The sequence below is a fragment of the Gymnoscopelus microlampas genome (genome assembly GCF_963454915.1).
Source record: "Gymnoscopelus microlampas genome assembly, chromosome: 3".
Taxonomy (NCBI): Eukaryota; Metazoa; Chordata; class Actinopteri; order Myctophiformes; family Myctophidae; genus Gymnoscopelus; species Gymnoscopelus microlampas.
Genome location: NC_139940.1, coordinates 40,238,598 through 40,252,314, shown reverse-complemented (window position 1 = coordinate 40,252,314; position 13,717 = coordinate 40,238,598). Strand labels below are relative to the sequence as shown.

The window sequence follows — 13,717 nt, the reverse complement described above, 5'->3', positions numbered from 1 at the left end:
CGTTTTGTCACTCTTCAGCATAATACAGCAGAACCCCTCAAGACTATGAGGAAGTGCCCTCTGCTACGTGCTATCGCTAGGCTTGTTTAGTGCAGGAAGTACGAACAACAGCCTTGTGATTTAGTGGAATGTCCCGTACAGATAAGTGTTTATTGCCCTGTCCTCCCTAGCCGAAAAGACACGCATGTGCACACACACACACACACACACACACACACACACACACACACACACACACACACACACACACACACACACACACACACACACACACACACACACACACGCATGCTGATCACACACTTAGAGATTAGGCATTTAGAAGTTTAAGTACTACCAGGTCTCCGGCGGCCATTCTGCTCACTAGACATTAAAGACCACCTGGGTGAGCCCAAACCAGAGACAGGTTTCTCCCAGGAAGAGGTCAGAGTTTAGAGATGGCTTCAGACGTTCCCAACCATCGTGCCTTTTTCAGGCATTTTTCCTCCGGGTTGTATTGGGTCAGGGGGTTCTGAGGGGCTCTACTGACCCGAGTTCAAAATACACTGTTGTGACATGAAAAATAAATTAACCTTGGATGTCCACCAAACCAAGAAATTTAGTCAATGCTAATTATAGTGAGCATTAGAGGGGGAAAAAAGAGATTATAGTAATTGTATGCAATTAAGAGAGATTATATGATTGGGCTGCCGCTTTACATAAATTTTAGAAAATGACAAATATAAAGATGTGTTTTCAGAGCATCCACCCTTCCGGACTATTAGCCTCTGTGTTTGCATGCCTGGATTTTCCTATGTCATGCCTTAGATCTCTGATATCATGTTAACTCGTACATAAGTAGGTGTCTTGTTTAATCATGATTACCTCACCGTTGTAGAGTACAAATGGCCCTGTGCATGGAGAAAGCCATATTCGCATTATGTTGCCCCTCAGGCATATTTGGTATGTTCAAACACTGAAGGCAGGCTTGCATTTCAAATATGCTACCCTGAACATATGATGCTCAGTGGAAAGAGGGAATGAATTACTTCTCTTGACACGTAAATGATTGCATTGACTGTTATATAGAGCTGTGGAGGTCTGTAGTCAAGGTTGAACCATGGAACATGATCGGGCTCTGTCGAAATCTCCAGTTGCAGATTGTCTGGAATTGATTAGGAGTCCTGGCTCTTTTTGGCAGTCTTACTGCAATTGGATCCATTTACTTGTTAAAGACCACAAAGGTTAGTGGTAACATCGAAATAGGAAGTTGAACGGTTATTTTCCTACTTTTCACCTTTTTTCAGTATTTTCAGGTTTGTTTGTTGAGGTTTCTACAGCAGGAGGACACGTTGTGGGCAGTGTCAGGGATTTCCCTGTTTATTTTCGGTGTTATGACAGAATGTGTCTATTTTTGACAAACGCCCAAATTCCAAGTCATTAGTCCTCTACCCAGAAGCCCTTTGCACCCAAGCATGGACCCGAATGAATTTGATGCCTGTTTTTAATGAGGCCATTTTTACAGCCTGCTGGCCGTGATACTTTCACAGATATTTGCTCGCTCTTTGCCCATGGCATGGGACACAGAAGTAGACCAGAATTTGCCGTAATTTAGTTATTTTATGCAGTAACTAGGCTTATGTAAAACTTACTGTAGGCAGTGAAAATGTGACCCTGCGATTCAAGCCTGCACTCATAATTGCACACATTCATCCTTTTGTCTAGACTTTTTGAATGTCCCAGTGTGTGTATTTCCTCTTTAATTTTGTTTTTATTGTGTGATTTACTGGGATAAATCCCTTCTAACATTGATTTGTTGCTCGCAAGGCCCTTCATCGACCTCAAATGGCACACTTGTTCTTTGACGTTTTAAGTAAGTGCCAGAGACGGCTGTTTAGCCCTTGCTGCACTGGAAATGGTGTGAGTGGACAGTCTTTTCCCATTGCCGAATTGTATTTTTGTTCACTGGCAGTTGGACGGATCTACCCAGTGTTGTGTATTTGGACCTAAAATGGAGGATCTTTCCACCTCACAATTGAGTCATTAGAAAGACCACACGGTCATTTCGGTTTTCCCGAAAAATCTATTTTACCCCAAGCCGAAAGCGGGGCTGCTCCAAATGGCTTGGAATCTCCAAATGCTATCATATGGTAGTGTTTAACAATGCATTCATTTTAGCCCAGCCATGTTAAGAAGGGGGCTACTTTTTTAGAAGGACCCCCTTCCCCCCTCCTCCTCCTCCTCCTTCTTCTCCTCTCTAACCCATTTATACCCCTACGTCTGACCCTTCTACCTTAGTGTGAGGTTGGTATTGAGACACAGAGGAGTCCTGTAGCCTGAAGTCGAAAAAGCTCAGGAGCCAGAGTGAGTAAGGGGTCGAAATGAAAGTGATCCCCTCTCCCCCAAGGAACAGGGGCATGGTTGTGTAAAACAAAACCAGTCATGGAAGCTGTCTGCTTGGCTTAAGGGCCAAAGGATGTCAATAGTTTGGGTTGTGTAAGTCCGGCACTCTCTCTTGCCCCTCTCACATCTCCTCACATTGCTACCCCTCTCCCCCTGCAACTTGCTCTTATTTGCTCTCCAGGGTCTATGTAGGCCTTGTTGAGAAGGACCTGCCTCAGAAACACAGCAAGATAAAGGCTGCCCCTCTCTGAAACACAAATGCCCTTCTTATGAGGAAAGCATGGCCTGATTTTCCTTTTATAAATTAGATTAGAGATCTTTGAACCCAGAGCCTTTTGGGGGTTCTCTGTACTATGTCCTCCACTATGCTGGATAGATTACGTTCAGAGGGGTTAAGGGTTTGATGAACTCTTTGACGGTTAAACTCGATTGTGTTTGTTTTTATGTTCATATCTGACTGGGGCTTGGACTGACATGTGCCCCCACTTTGCAAAATTGCCAAACAAAATACCCAACACCCCTGTGCAGCAATCACTTAATCACTGGGATAAGCCGAAACCAAAACAACACTTCTTTGTATTTGCCCTTTATTATTTGAATCCTCAGTAATAAGTGTGAATGCGTCAGAAGTAGGCTAGGCTTGACAATCGTTTTAGGGATTTGCTGTTTTTCACAGTTTTTCTACTGGCGAGCAAGTTCGTGGCGGATTATTGTGTACAGCCATCCTCAGATTACCTTTAACAAATTGGCTTTGGCTGTGAATATGCACTGTGATTATCCCTCAAATGAACCATTTGCTATGCATGGGCAGCCATCAGGCATACAGGCTTCTACCACAAAGCGCTGCCTCATTCTGACAGGAGGCCCTGCGTTGGCCTCTCTGGTGTTAACGGTGTCACTTTGTGATGGCAGACATGTGTTAGCCATCACGATCCCAACTCACGTCACTTGACAGCCGACACTTTCCACGCTTGTTAGGTCCCAAATAATGATCCATAAGAACGATTTATTTGCCAAGCATCGTTTTCCACAGGTTTTGCCGAGCCCAAGCATAATTGTCCGTCCGGCGGAGCTTAGCGGGTCGAATCACGTCTCTCTGAGTGGCAGGTTGATCAGCCTCCCTCCATGCTTCTTTACTCCTCTGGGCTGTTGAGGTTCACATGAATCAGTGCCTAACTGGTGTTTTTCTGTCCTGCTGTCCACCTCCTCCGTCTCTTTTCTGTGGTGAAAGTGCTGATAGATCATGCACTGTCATTGGGAGACCACACTCTATTTTGTCTATTATGCTGAGGTAATGCTATTTATTTGTTGTTGATGTCTTAACGACCCTTCCAGACACTGATGTCATTTCAGCCCCCTCCTGTATGTGGTTTTTGCTACAGTTTGAAAAAAAAAAAAGAAACCTAGTGGGTTTGGATGATTTTTCTTTTTTCTTCTGTTCGAGCCTTGAGGTAAGGCAAACATTATCGTAAATGAGATTACTTTCAAGGGGGCATTTACAAGGAAGTAAGTCTTAAAGAAGTCCGGGTCTTGGAGCGACAGTCCAAATCGTCCTGCTGGCATTAGCGGTTGTGGGATGCGTCTGTGCGGACCCATAGCGTGAGAAGTGGTTTGGTCTGGCCAGGTTCTAGCTTACTCACTGGTCTGTTTCACTGAATGAGACTCGCAAAATGTGATTAATGGACCAGGAAGTGATAATTAGTGGGGTAAATTGTTTTTATACAGACCTCATAACCCCTGTTATTTTGCGCACACATACACATACATAGTAAGTACACTCAGGCCGCCTTGCACTCAAATTAGTAACCTATTTTCCAAGCATGTGTGTTAATAAGGTTTGTTCAAAGGTGGTGTGTGTGTGTGTGTGTGTGTGTGTGTGTGTGTGTGTGTGTGTGTGTGTGTGTGTGTGTGTGTGTGTGTGTGTGTGTGTGTGTGTGTGTGTGTGTGTGTGTGTGTGTGTGTGTGTGTGTGTGTGTGTGTGTGTGTGAGGTGTCTTTCCTGAGGAGTAGGGTAGCTGTAGTAATTGTGGGCAGTGTGGCGGGCAGAGGGGGCAGGGATATTTATAGGCCCCTTATATGAAATTGGGGGGGGGGGCGGGGGACGGCAGGAAACGTGGGGAGGGGGTCTAGATGGCGGTATCAAGGGGTTCTAGTTATTTTGAAAGCCACAAGGGAGGCCAGCTGCACTCTTTGGATCAAAGAGTAGCGGCCAGCACCCCCCACCTCCCTTCCTCTGTTGTGACACATCCACGTCCTGCTGTATCAAACAGCGGCACAGGCTGCAACCTGGCTTTCATTTTGAGGGACAGTAGCTGGTCCTGGGCTGGTGTGTCACACACGCCTGTAGGGACCAGGTGGAGAGAAGCGGTATGTCCAGGAGAGAGAGAGAGAGGGATCAAAGAGGAAGGAGAACAGACTCGGAACAAGGGGGAAGTTCCACTGCCTCTAATTGAGTTGGCTTCGGGAGTCTCTAAATCAAGTGTTTCCCAAATATTGGGGTCATGGACCTGTTTCTTATGAGTCGTGGATATATTTTAGTTTTTTTTACCTTTCCCACAAAAATAAATCTTCCAGAAATGTTTAAGAAATGTTCACATTTTCACAATTTCTTTTCCACAAATTTTCCAGAATAGGTAAAAGAGGGCAGATCTACCAGCTTTCGCATCGCAGCATGTTGTTAGTTTGTAGAGCGGCTATTTTCAGTTGGGTTTCTTTATGGGGCTTAAGTAGTTAATTCATATGGGGCTTAAGTAGTTAATTCATCATGTATTTTTGTAAGTTTGAATCCTGAGAAGGCACCATATTTGGGTCTGGAGCTGAAAATGTTTGGGAACCCCTGCTCTAAATCATGCTCCCCTTCCTGTCAAACCCATGGAGGTGTTGTCTGTCTGCTGGCATTTTCTCTGTTTTATGTTATACACCCTTCTGCCCCAAGTACAGTCACTGTCACTCGCTCATTAACATTGTCGCTTTAATAGCAGCTGGTCATTTATTAATGTTGTCACTTAATTGGCTACAGCACATAATGTACAACATCCATCATGTTGATGTGTAGCCACATATTTTGTTGTGTATAGAAAGAAATCTACAGTTTCAGAATACTACACAGTAAAATGTTTACACAATCTTGAGCAAAATGAACACTGAGGAGTTTACTGCGTAGGATATTTGCCCACATAGGCCCATTTCATAGCCAGACAATGCATTCTTTAACCTCACACCATTATCCTCTAAACTTAGTTCGGAAACAGCTCCTGAGATTGTGTTGTTTATCCAGCTTCTTCAGCAGTAAACACAAACCCATATTGCATGTTCAGGGGGATCTGCCCTGACACCGTCTTGCGCCTACAGTAGATAAACCCCCCACTACCGTTTTCGTATCTTCCTACCTGATGGTGTGTGTCTGCCTCCCTTCCACAGCATGCTGGCAGACAAGCTGAACATGACGCCCGAGGAGGCTGAGAGATGGATCGTCAACCTTATCCGCAACGCCAGGCTAGATGCCAAGATAGACTCCAAGCTGGTAAGACGCCCCCTGTCTGCCTCCTCAATCAATCAGTCCAGGACTTGATTGATTAATCAAAGATTCCCCAACAGACCCCCCCCTCCTTTCTTCAAACTGGGGGCCGTTGCTTCCACATACTGTTACAGTAGGTGTGACCGTTGAGGGAATATGACTAAAATGTACCTTTATGTATGTCCTGATATTTTTTTGTAATTGAAGGGTATATTGTGAGGACGTTGTAACCCACCTCTTGAGGTCCCCTTAGTGCCGCTCAGAGTTGGTCTTGCATGTTTTGGAATAAGCATCACAGCACAGGCTCTCTGTAATCAGCAAATCATACCCCAACTCCGCTGGAATGACATAGAATTATCTAGATGATGTGAATGCGACCTATTCCACCACTGTTTTGGTGTTCTTTTTTTGTGGGTGTGTCTTGCAAAACCAAATGTGATAGGCTTATTTGTCCTGACCGTGTGCCTGTTGCCATCCCTCCTATGTTCCTAGGGTCATGTGGTTATGGGGAACAACGCTGTGTCGCCGTACCAGCAGGTGATTGAGAAGACCAAGAGCCTCTCCTTCCGCAGCCAAATGTTGGCCATGAACATTGAAAAGAAACAGGCCCACAGCAACAGGAACGAGGTGAGCATGACGCACCTGCACAGCAAACCTATAGGTGAACCCTCGTCCTTAGCCAGAGGCCACCAACCCTTCCTTGACTGATCACATGGCTGGAAGGGCGACATGAGCACAGTGCAGTTCAAAGCCTCTCAAATGATCAGCTCAGGAGACCTGGGCCCAAGAATGTTGATGAACAACCATCAACAAAAGCTCTCTTTACACGAAATAAACCAGTAAGAGCAAGTTTAACAGAGCTAACGCTTTCATCCTTCCATTGCCCTTCAAAGGCCTAATGACAAGGTAGATTCCGATGCAGCCGTAAAACGAGGCCCAAGCTCTGTGACTCAGCTCTGCAACGTAAATAAGGTGGACTCACACTCAAACTGGCTCTTGGTGAACATTACTCAAAGCCCTGGAGTTCCCTGCACTTAGGAGCTCCCGCAGATGTTTGGCTGTGGATGCTGTCATCCCAGTGCGTGTGTTTTGATGTTGACCTTGCGCGGATGAGTGGCATGTTAGGCCGTTGAAACTACTACAACTACCCAGAATGTCATAATCACACATCCTCTGACCTAGCCCTCCCAACCTGCCCCTCAGCTCCTTGAAGTTGGTAAAGAGAGGCATGTCAGTAAAAGCGGATTGATGCATTAGCCCCCCACCTCACTGTCCTTCAGTCTACACACGCAAGGGCCAAGGCCGTGGAATTACAACGTGCACATTAAATGTTCACTTTTTAACTGCGCAGCTCTAGAGAGGGTATCGTTTGATGTGCGCAATTACCCTCCTCCTTATTGTTTGAATATCTGCAGCGGGAGAGCTGCTATAACCCTGTCCTGTAAAAAGCATAGCCCCCCCTCCCCTTCATTAAGGAGTTTTTTGTAATTAGACAAAAGAGGCTGCAAACAACTCACAGAGCACCATTACATCCTGCTGTCCTCGGGGCTACAAATCACTTACATATAGAGTGCATTTACTGCCTGCCATCTGGGTAGGCTGCTGAGGGTCCCTGTCAACTCTCACAACCACCCCTTGTGTAACAATAGAACACACACGCACACACACAAAGTTATACATCTACAAGAAGGAAACGTCACGTTAAATGCTTGCACGTGTATCTTGTTTCTTTTACATTTTTTCTTCTCACAATTAACAACAAAGTGTTTGTATCGGATCATTCTTGATGATCAAAACTAACTCCTCAAATGTTGATGTATTTTTCTTCATCTTTATGTTTCAGACTCCAAACTGGGCAGGTCAAGAAAGTGGATTTTAGAAGCACATAGAAGAATTTTTCTTTTTGTCCCGGTTCTCCATGCATCATCTCTGCTACATCCTGTTTTGTTTCCTACTTGTCCCCCAAGAAGCAGAGTACTTTTTCACTGATTCAATAAAAAAAGAAAGACCTAAAACCATTTTCACCCATGATTGCCTTATTTCTGGACATTACAAATGGCGGTTTAGGTTTCAGTGGTCGGGCTTTTTTGTATTGGTAATACTTGATGAAGTTTTAATGTGTGTATTGAGTCACTGAGTGGGACGGCTAAGACTGTTCTGTGCGATGCGGCCCATGTATGCGCTGTAATGATGAATGGGTGTTTAGTCTGTCGGTTTTATGGTGTTTTAGTGGTAGGTTCACCGTAGCGGGCAGTCTCACTGAGTGGGAAGTGAGATGAAGGGGGCAAGCAGAGGTGATGTACAGTTACTAGTGGTCATACTCTCTGCCAGTCATCCTTCCCATCGGAGGACATGAGGGAGCCATAAAGAACCATTAGCCAGACGGACACAATCATTTTAATGTCCTGCTCCCCATGTTCTCTACTTTCTGCTCTCTCACAACTCGCTTCTCTCTCCCCTTCCTCCCTCTATCACAACAGCTTACAGCCCCAGCCTTTAGCCCCCTTCTCTTCCTACTCGATAACTAGTCATTTAATGCGCTCTGTCTTCTTAAAGCCTAGTTTATACATATGATACGGCTTAACCCTACCCTCCTCATTCCCACATAGAACACCTTTTTTGATCGCCAGTGCTGACATGACCATCGCCAGTGAGGACCGAGCGTCTTCGTCAAGGGCTGCCAGGCTTGACCGCTCTGTGTCTTTGTCGAGGGAAGGAGAGCGGCTCCCATCCTTGCTGCTATGGCACCCGGGGCTCGGAGCCAGACCATTCAAAAGCTGACGTCACCTCGTCTCCCGTGGACTGCAAAGGGCTGCTGGTCAAGATGGAGGAGGGGGGAGAGAGAGAAAGAGAAGGATGAAGTGAACAAAGTGATTGGTTTACCGGTACACCCCCCCAATGACACATGAAAATAAAAGTCCTCTAGGCTTAAATTATCGCATTCACCTTACCAGTGCACTCTTAGATGTTGTTTTAGAGAGACGTCCAGACCAACACCAGGCCTGTGGCTAACAGTCCTCCCAACCACAATGTCTGTCACTGCACTCTGAATAAATAAATAAACAAAGTCAGGAGAAAGGTCACTATCGGTTTTGGCAAGGAAACGTCCATGGTTCTTTTTTTACATATTGTTAGAGGTTTTCCCCCCACAAAAAGGGTTTTGCGAGCAGTTCCAGTGATGAAATGGAAACTTGCATTGTGTGTGTGTGTGTGTGTGTGTGTATGTGTGTTTTATTGCTTGAGGGTAGAAGTCTCCCTTTCTCTGGTGTCCCAAGTAAAGACCAGTGTGTTAATGAAATGTGTGACTAAATAAAAATGTGTTTAGTGAAGATGGATGGGGTTGTACCTATCTGGACCTACCGGCCACCCTATCTAAAAACCTTTTATTCTGTTTTCATGTTTCTTGATTTCAAAACTTTTCAGAATGTAAGATGGGCTGAATGTACATGCAATTATTATGTGATTGTCAGGCGACTATATACCGAGTTAGAAACGCACACACAAAAGCCTTGAAATATCCCATCCACATGAAAAATAATTTCCCAGCATAAATAAAAGATTAAGTGCCACACCTAGTGGTTGAAATGGGTAGAGCATTTACAAGTGCTATTACAATCAGGACATGCAGCATTTGCTGACTATGATGATTGTGGGCCGGAAATGTTCCCAAAATAGTCAAATATAGTAACCTCTCGTTGTTTCGTTCACGCATCACAGACTTTCCCCTTTCTTAACATCGCTGACACATTTAATCCATGCTTCTTTTTTTTTATCTGCTCGTAATTATTTCCCCTAGGCGATTTGCAGAGTTGACCTACAGCCAAATGTTGAATATCATTGTGGAGTGGATGGATGCCAAACCCCATGACTTTCCCTCAAGGTAGGTTGGGTCTAACCCCGGTTTGGTTCCTGCAATCTCAGTTTCAGTAAATGAGAAGGGGGGATTCTAATGAGGATCATTACCAAACAGGTTTTTGGTTTTAGGCCCAATGGTAAAGACCACTGAACAGCCTCAAGTTGTCCACGTTTATGGGGTCACGCGGGTCAGCGCATAGTCTTCTTTGAGCCCTGAGCATCGTAAATAATTGAATAATATATATCCTTTCACCACAATTACAGCCTCTCCAACAATTAGACCACTAATTTTGGTGTGGCCACGTCCAAGATGTACAATAAAAGGGGGTGCGACAAGCCCACCTCATTACTCACACTTATGCAGATATTTGCTTCTTGGCCAACCTTTAATTATTCAATAGGCGAATCATGAACAAAATGGGGAAAACTGATACTTATTCCGATATGTAATAACCAGTCTTTGGTCACGGAACTTCCCTCCAAGTACACAGTAAAATCATCTGTGTAGTTGGGTTGATTTAACTCTGAAAGAATACAAAAAATTTGATTGTATACAAGTGGAAGCAAATGGACACTTACGTGTCCATTTGCTTCCACTTGTATACACTCAGACTCTGAGTTAAACTAACACTCAGGGTTTTATAGTGTAGAGGGGTGATAAACGCCCACCCGGTGGTCTGCTTATAATTTCACCCTTAAAATAAAAACTATTCCAGACAGTGCTGTTGGTGGGATTCAGTCAGTGTCTTAGCCTCCACATCTGCACTAGGACCCTGGGGCAACCTCGAACAGAGGCTAGTATAGTCAGACTAGGGGGGTGGGGGCCTTGGGGTGGGGGCGAGAAATGTCATCTTCACAATCATAAGTAAAGGAGGAAAAAAAACAGCCCACTCTCCTCCTCTGGCCAACAAGGGGAGTTCTTCTTGTGAGCAGCAGGCAGCACCACAGATGGATGGAGAACCCTCCACGTGACAGACGCACACGCACGGCGTTATAGCAGCAGCTATATGAGAAAGAAGGAGCCAAGCATCAGGACCAGTTGGAGTCACTATCAGCAGCGCGCACAGACACACGCACACGATCCAACAGGAGGAGATCTGACCGGCTCTCGTTCTCTCCCTCCTCCTCCTCCTCCTCCTCCTACATCATCATCATCATCATCATCATCCTCAAAGTACATACGTTATTACATTAACAAGTTTTGCCACTATATAACTGTTCGACTGGACACGTCAGGAAAACACTCCAGGTAAATGGAATAAAGCAGCAATTCACTGATCAGCGCGTGTGTGAGAGAGAGAGAGAAAGAGAAACCCTCTTGTTGTTCCTCTTCAGTTCGGACCTCTGTTCTCTTCTCTGAAGAATAAGTTTTCATATACAAGAAGGGATGCTGTATGTTCCTCCCGACCCGCACTTCTTACTCTCAGAGGGAACCTAAAAAGTTGACCGAAGCGGATTTACTTCGTATTTAATGCAGGTAAATGATATGATGCCGTTGCATTGCATTGGAACCCGGAGCATCTTGAGACCATTACGCGTGGTGGTTGCGCTCATTTTTTTGGGGGTGTCATGCTTTGAGAGCGTAAAATAAATGTGCATGTGAGCCGAACGCATTGCCTCAATACTTCTGCTATTGTTACAGAACATTAACACACAGAACAACAGTGTATCACATGATATAGTCTTGTTTATTTTTGCCATTATTTGTGCGTTGTAGGTGTTGATCTTGTTAAAAACTGTTATCATTCACAACCTCCTTTATTGTCGTTTGTTTCCGCAGAACCCAAAGGGTCCCACTTGTGACTTAATAAGGACCAGCGGCGCTGCTTCAGAAAATGGTTCTAATCGGCGGTGTGATGATACTATATCGCCTCTCGTTTGATGTTTGACACATTGTGGGATCAATCAACCAAGAAGCTGGAGCAGGACACTGAATCATCGGAGAATTCTTCATCCCAACTATTAAAGCCCCCGCTGGCTACTTTTTATTATTCAAGTCGGAACAACAGATCATAAGTCGTCCAGATGCAGTTTCGGCTGTTCTCCTTCGCCCTCATCGTATTGAACTGTATGGAGTACAGCAACTGTCAGGCGCCGTCGTCGCATCGCTGGAGGCGAAACAAACGAGGTAGGAACAAGGATGCGTCCTCTGTGGGTTTAATGTGACAACGAGTAGCGGGGCAGGGGTCATCGCCACGCTGGGTTGTGGTGGACATTTTTGTCAAAATGTAAATTTTTGCCACGGACATGCAAATGAGCGGACAGTAATATTACCAGAAACACATAAAGAGATTAGCCCTGAATGACCATTACAGGTCTGTAACTCCGATAGTGCTCAAATGGAACCAATGTGTGAACCCTTATGTGTAACTCTGAGAGTGTATATTTGTAGGCTACACTCTCAGAGTTATGGGGGTCCTTGAAAATCAAATAAAAGTTTGAGAACCACTAGTAGGCTACTAGTGGACTCCTAATGTGTCCTATAGTGTCATATACAGTGTCATAGTAAATCAGTGTCATACATATTCTGAAGAAAACCTGCAGACATTCAGTATTGGGGTCATGATCAAAAGAAACATTATGATGTTATGTAAAAACAAAATCAAAAATGTGTCATGGACAAGGCCAACTCTAGCTACGGACAGATTTGTCCGTGTAAACGGACATCATTGATGACCACTGGTAGCGGGCACGTTATCCATCAATGACCACTAATGACGGACGGTCACATTATTCACAGCACTTGTAGGCTTAAAGTTGACTGAAGTTAATTTAGTTGCACTGCTTTTACAGACAACCACGTACAGTAAATCCTGTCTTAATTTAACTCTGAAGTGTTTTACACTCTTTTCAGTTACAAATGGATAAATTGACACTGCATGGGGATTTTGCTGTGCAGCCTATTACCTAGCCTACTGTCTGTATGCACTTTATGTTAGCATATTTTGCCTATAGCTACATGAAGTGTGCGTGTTAATGGCATGCTATTGGAAAGTACACCTCCACTATTTTAGCCTACTTGACAACACTGACTTGTTCTGACTGTGACTCTGTAGAGTCACCTGGGAGATATTTAAGAATTTAGGAAAAGTATTTGCTACAGTGGTTGGTATTACCTTCAAAAGGTATCTGGTGTTATATGTTGCCTAATGATTCCAAACATAGTGCGTAATTTGGGCAAAATTGACTGCGCCTATGTACCGTAATTTGTTTGCTCACAATAATTTAAATGTGCAGTCGAATTGAAGACGTGGGCCTATAGTGTCCTATAGCCTAGGATACTTAGGGTTTATAACGGCCGATGAAACATGTTCACTTTCATTGTCGCCTCAACCTGTCCGCCAATTATTAGCGCCAATTATCAAGGAACCGCCAAGTGTTCATTAGATGTGAAGCTGTTTTTAAAATAATTGGTAAAAAAGCAACTGGTCCAGCTCGGGCCATATATAGAATACATGATGAGTCTTGTGTTGTGGGGGTTATTTCATGAGTAGATGCGGAATCCCCTTCCAGTGTCTTATGGGGGTCTTCAACAGGGGGTCCGGGACCCCTATGGGGTCCTCAGAGTTACTGCAGGGGGTCCTCCAAATCTTAGTGTGGTAGGATTCTGAGCGGAGTGAGGGGAACATAGCCAAAAATAGCCGATCTATACAAGCCCACAACGCCTGGCACTGCAAGGTGTTGTGAGCTTGTAGATCTGCAATTAATGGCAAAGAGATTTCTTGTAGAGGGGAAAAAAAATACAGAGCCAATGGTCAATTTTTGTATTGAGGCATTAAGTGGTTAAATGTCTGAAAATACACATTAACATGAATTAATAGAGAAGCCAAATTGTTAAAAAAAATAAACAAAAAACATTAATTTATACAACATTGATGATAGTGCTGTCAATCAAGTCTATGAAACTATATATGAAAAAGTTTAATCTGCAACACAATTCTATACAATATGTAGGGGGGGGTCC

The 13,717-nt window shown here is 44.3% G+C and overlaps 2 protein-coding genes across 3 annotated transcripts in view; both read left to right on the top strand.

Moving 5' to 3' along the window:
- Window positions 1-7,901, top strand: part of eif3ea (eukaryotic translation initiation factor 3, subunit E, a) — a 35,820-nt gene extending 27,919 nt beyond the window's left edge. The window contains exons 11-13 of the mRNA XM_084052633.1: window positions 5,802-5,904; window positions 6,391-6,525; window positions 7,742-7,901. Of these exons, the coding sequence (XP_083908759.1) occupies window positions 5,802-5,904; window positions 6,391-6,525; window positions 7,742-7,777 (274 nt within the window). The 3' untranslated portion in view covers window positions 7,778-7,901. The remainder of the gene's footprint in view (window positions 1-5,801; window positions 5,905-6,390; window positions 6,526-7,741) is intronic.
- A 2,761-nt stretch (window positions 7,902-10,662) lies between these two features.
- rspo2 (R-spondin 2) overlaps window positions 10,663-13,717 on the top strand; it is a 66,584-nt gene continuing 63,529 nt past the window's right edge. Inside the window, exons 1-2 of one of the 2 annotated variants that reach the window (XM_084052878.1) lie at window positions 10,663-11,002; window positions 11,534-11,881. In XM_084052878.1, coding sequence (XP_083909004.1) covers window positions 11,779-11,881 — 103 coding nt within the window. In that variant the 5' untranslated portion in view covers window positions 10,663-11,002; window positions 11,534-11,778. Of the gene's footprint in view, window positions 11,231-11,533; window positions 11,882-13,717 lie in introns of both variants that reach the window. The other variant, XM_084052877.1, reaches the window with a different exon arrangement.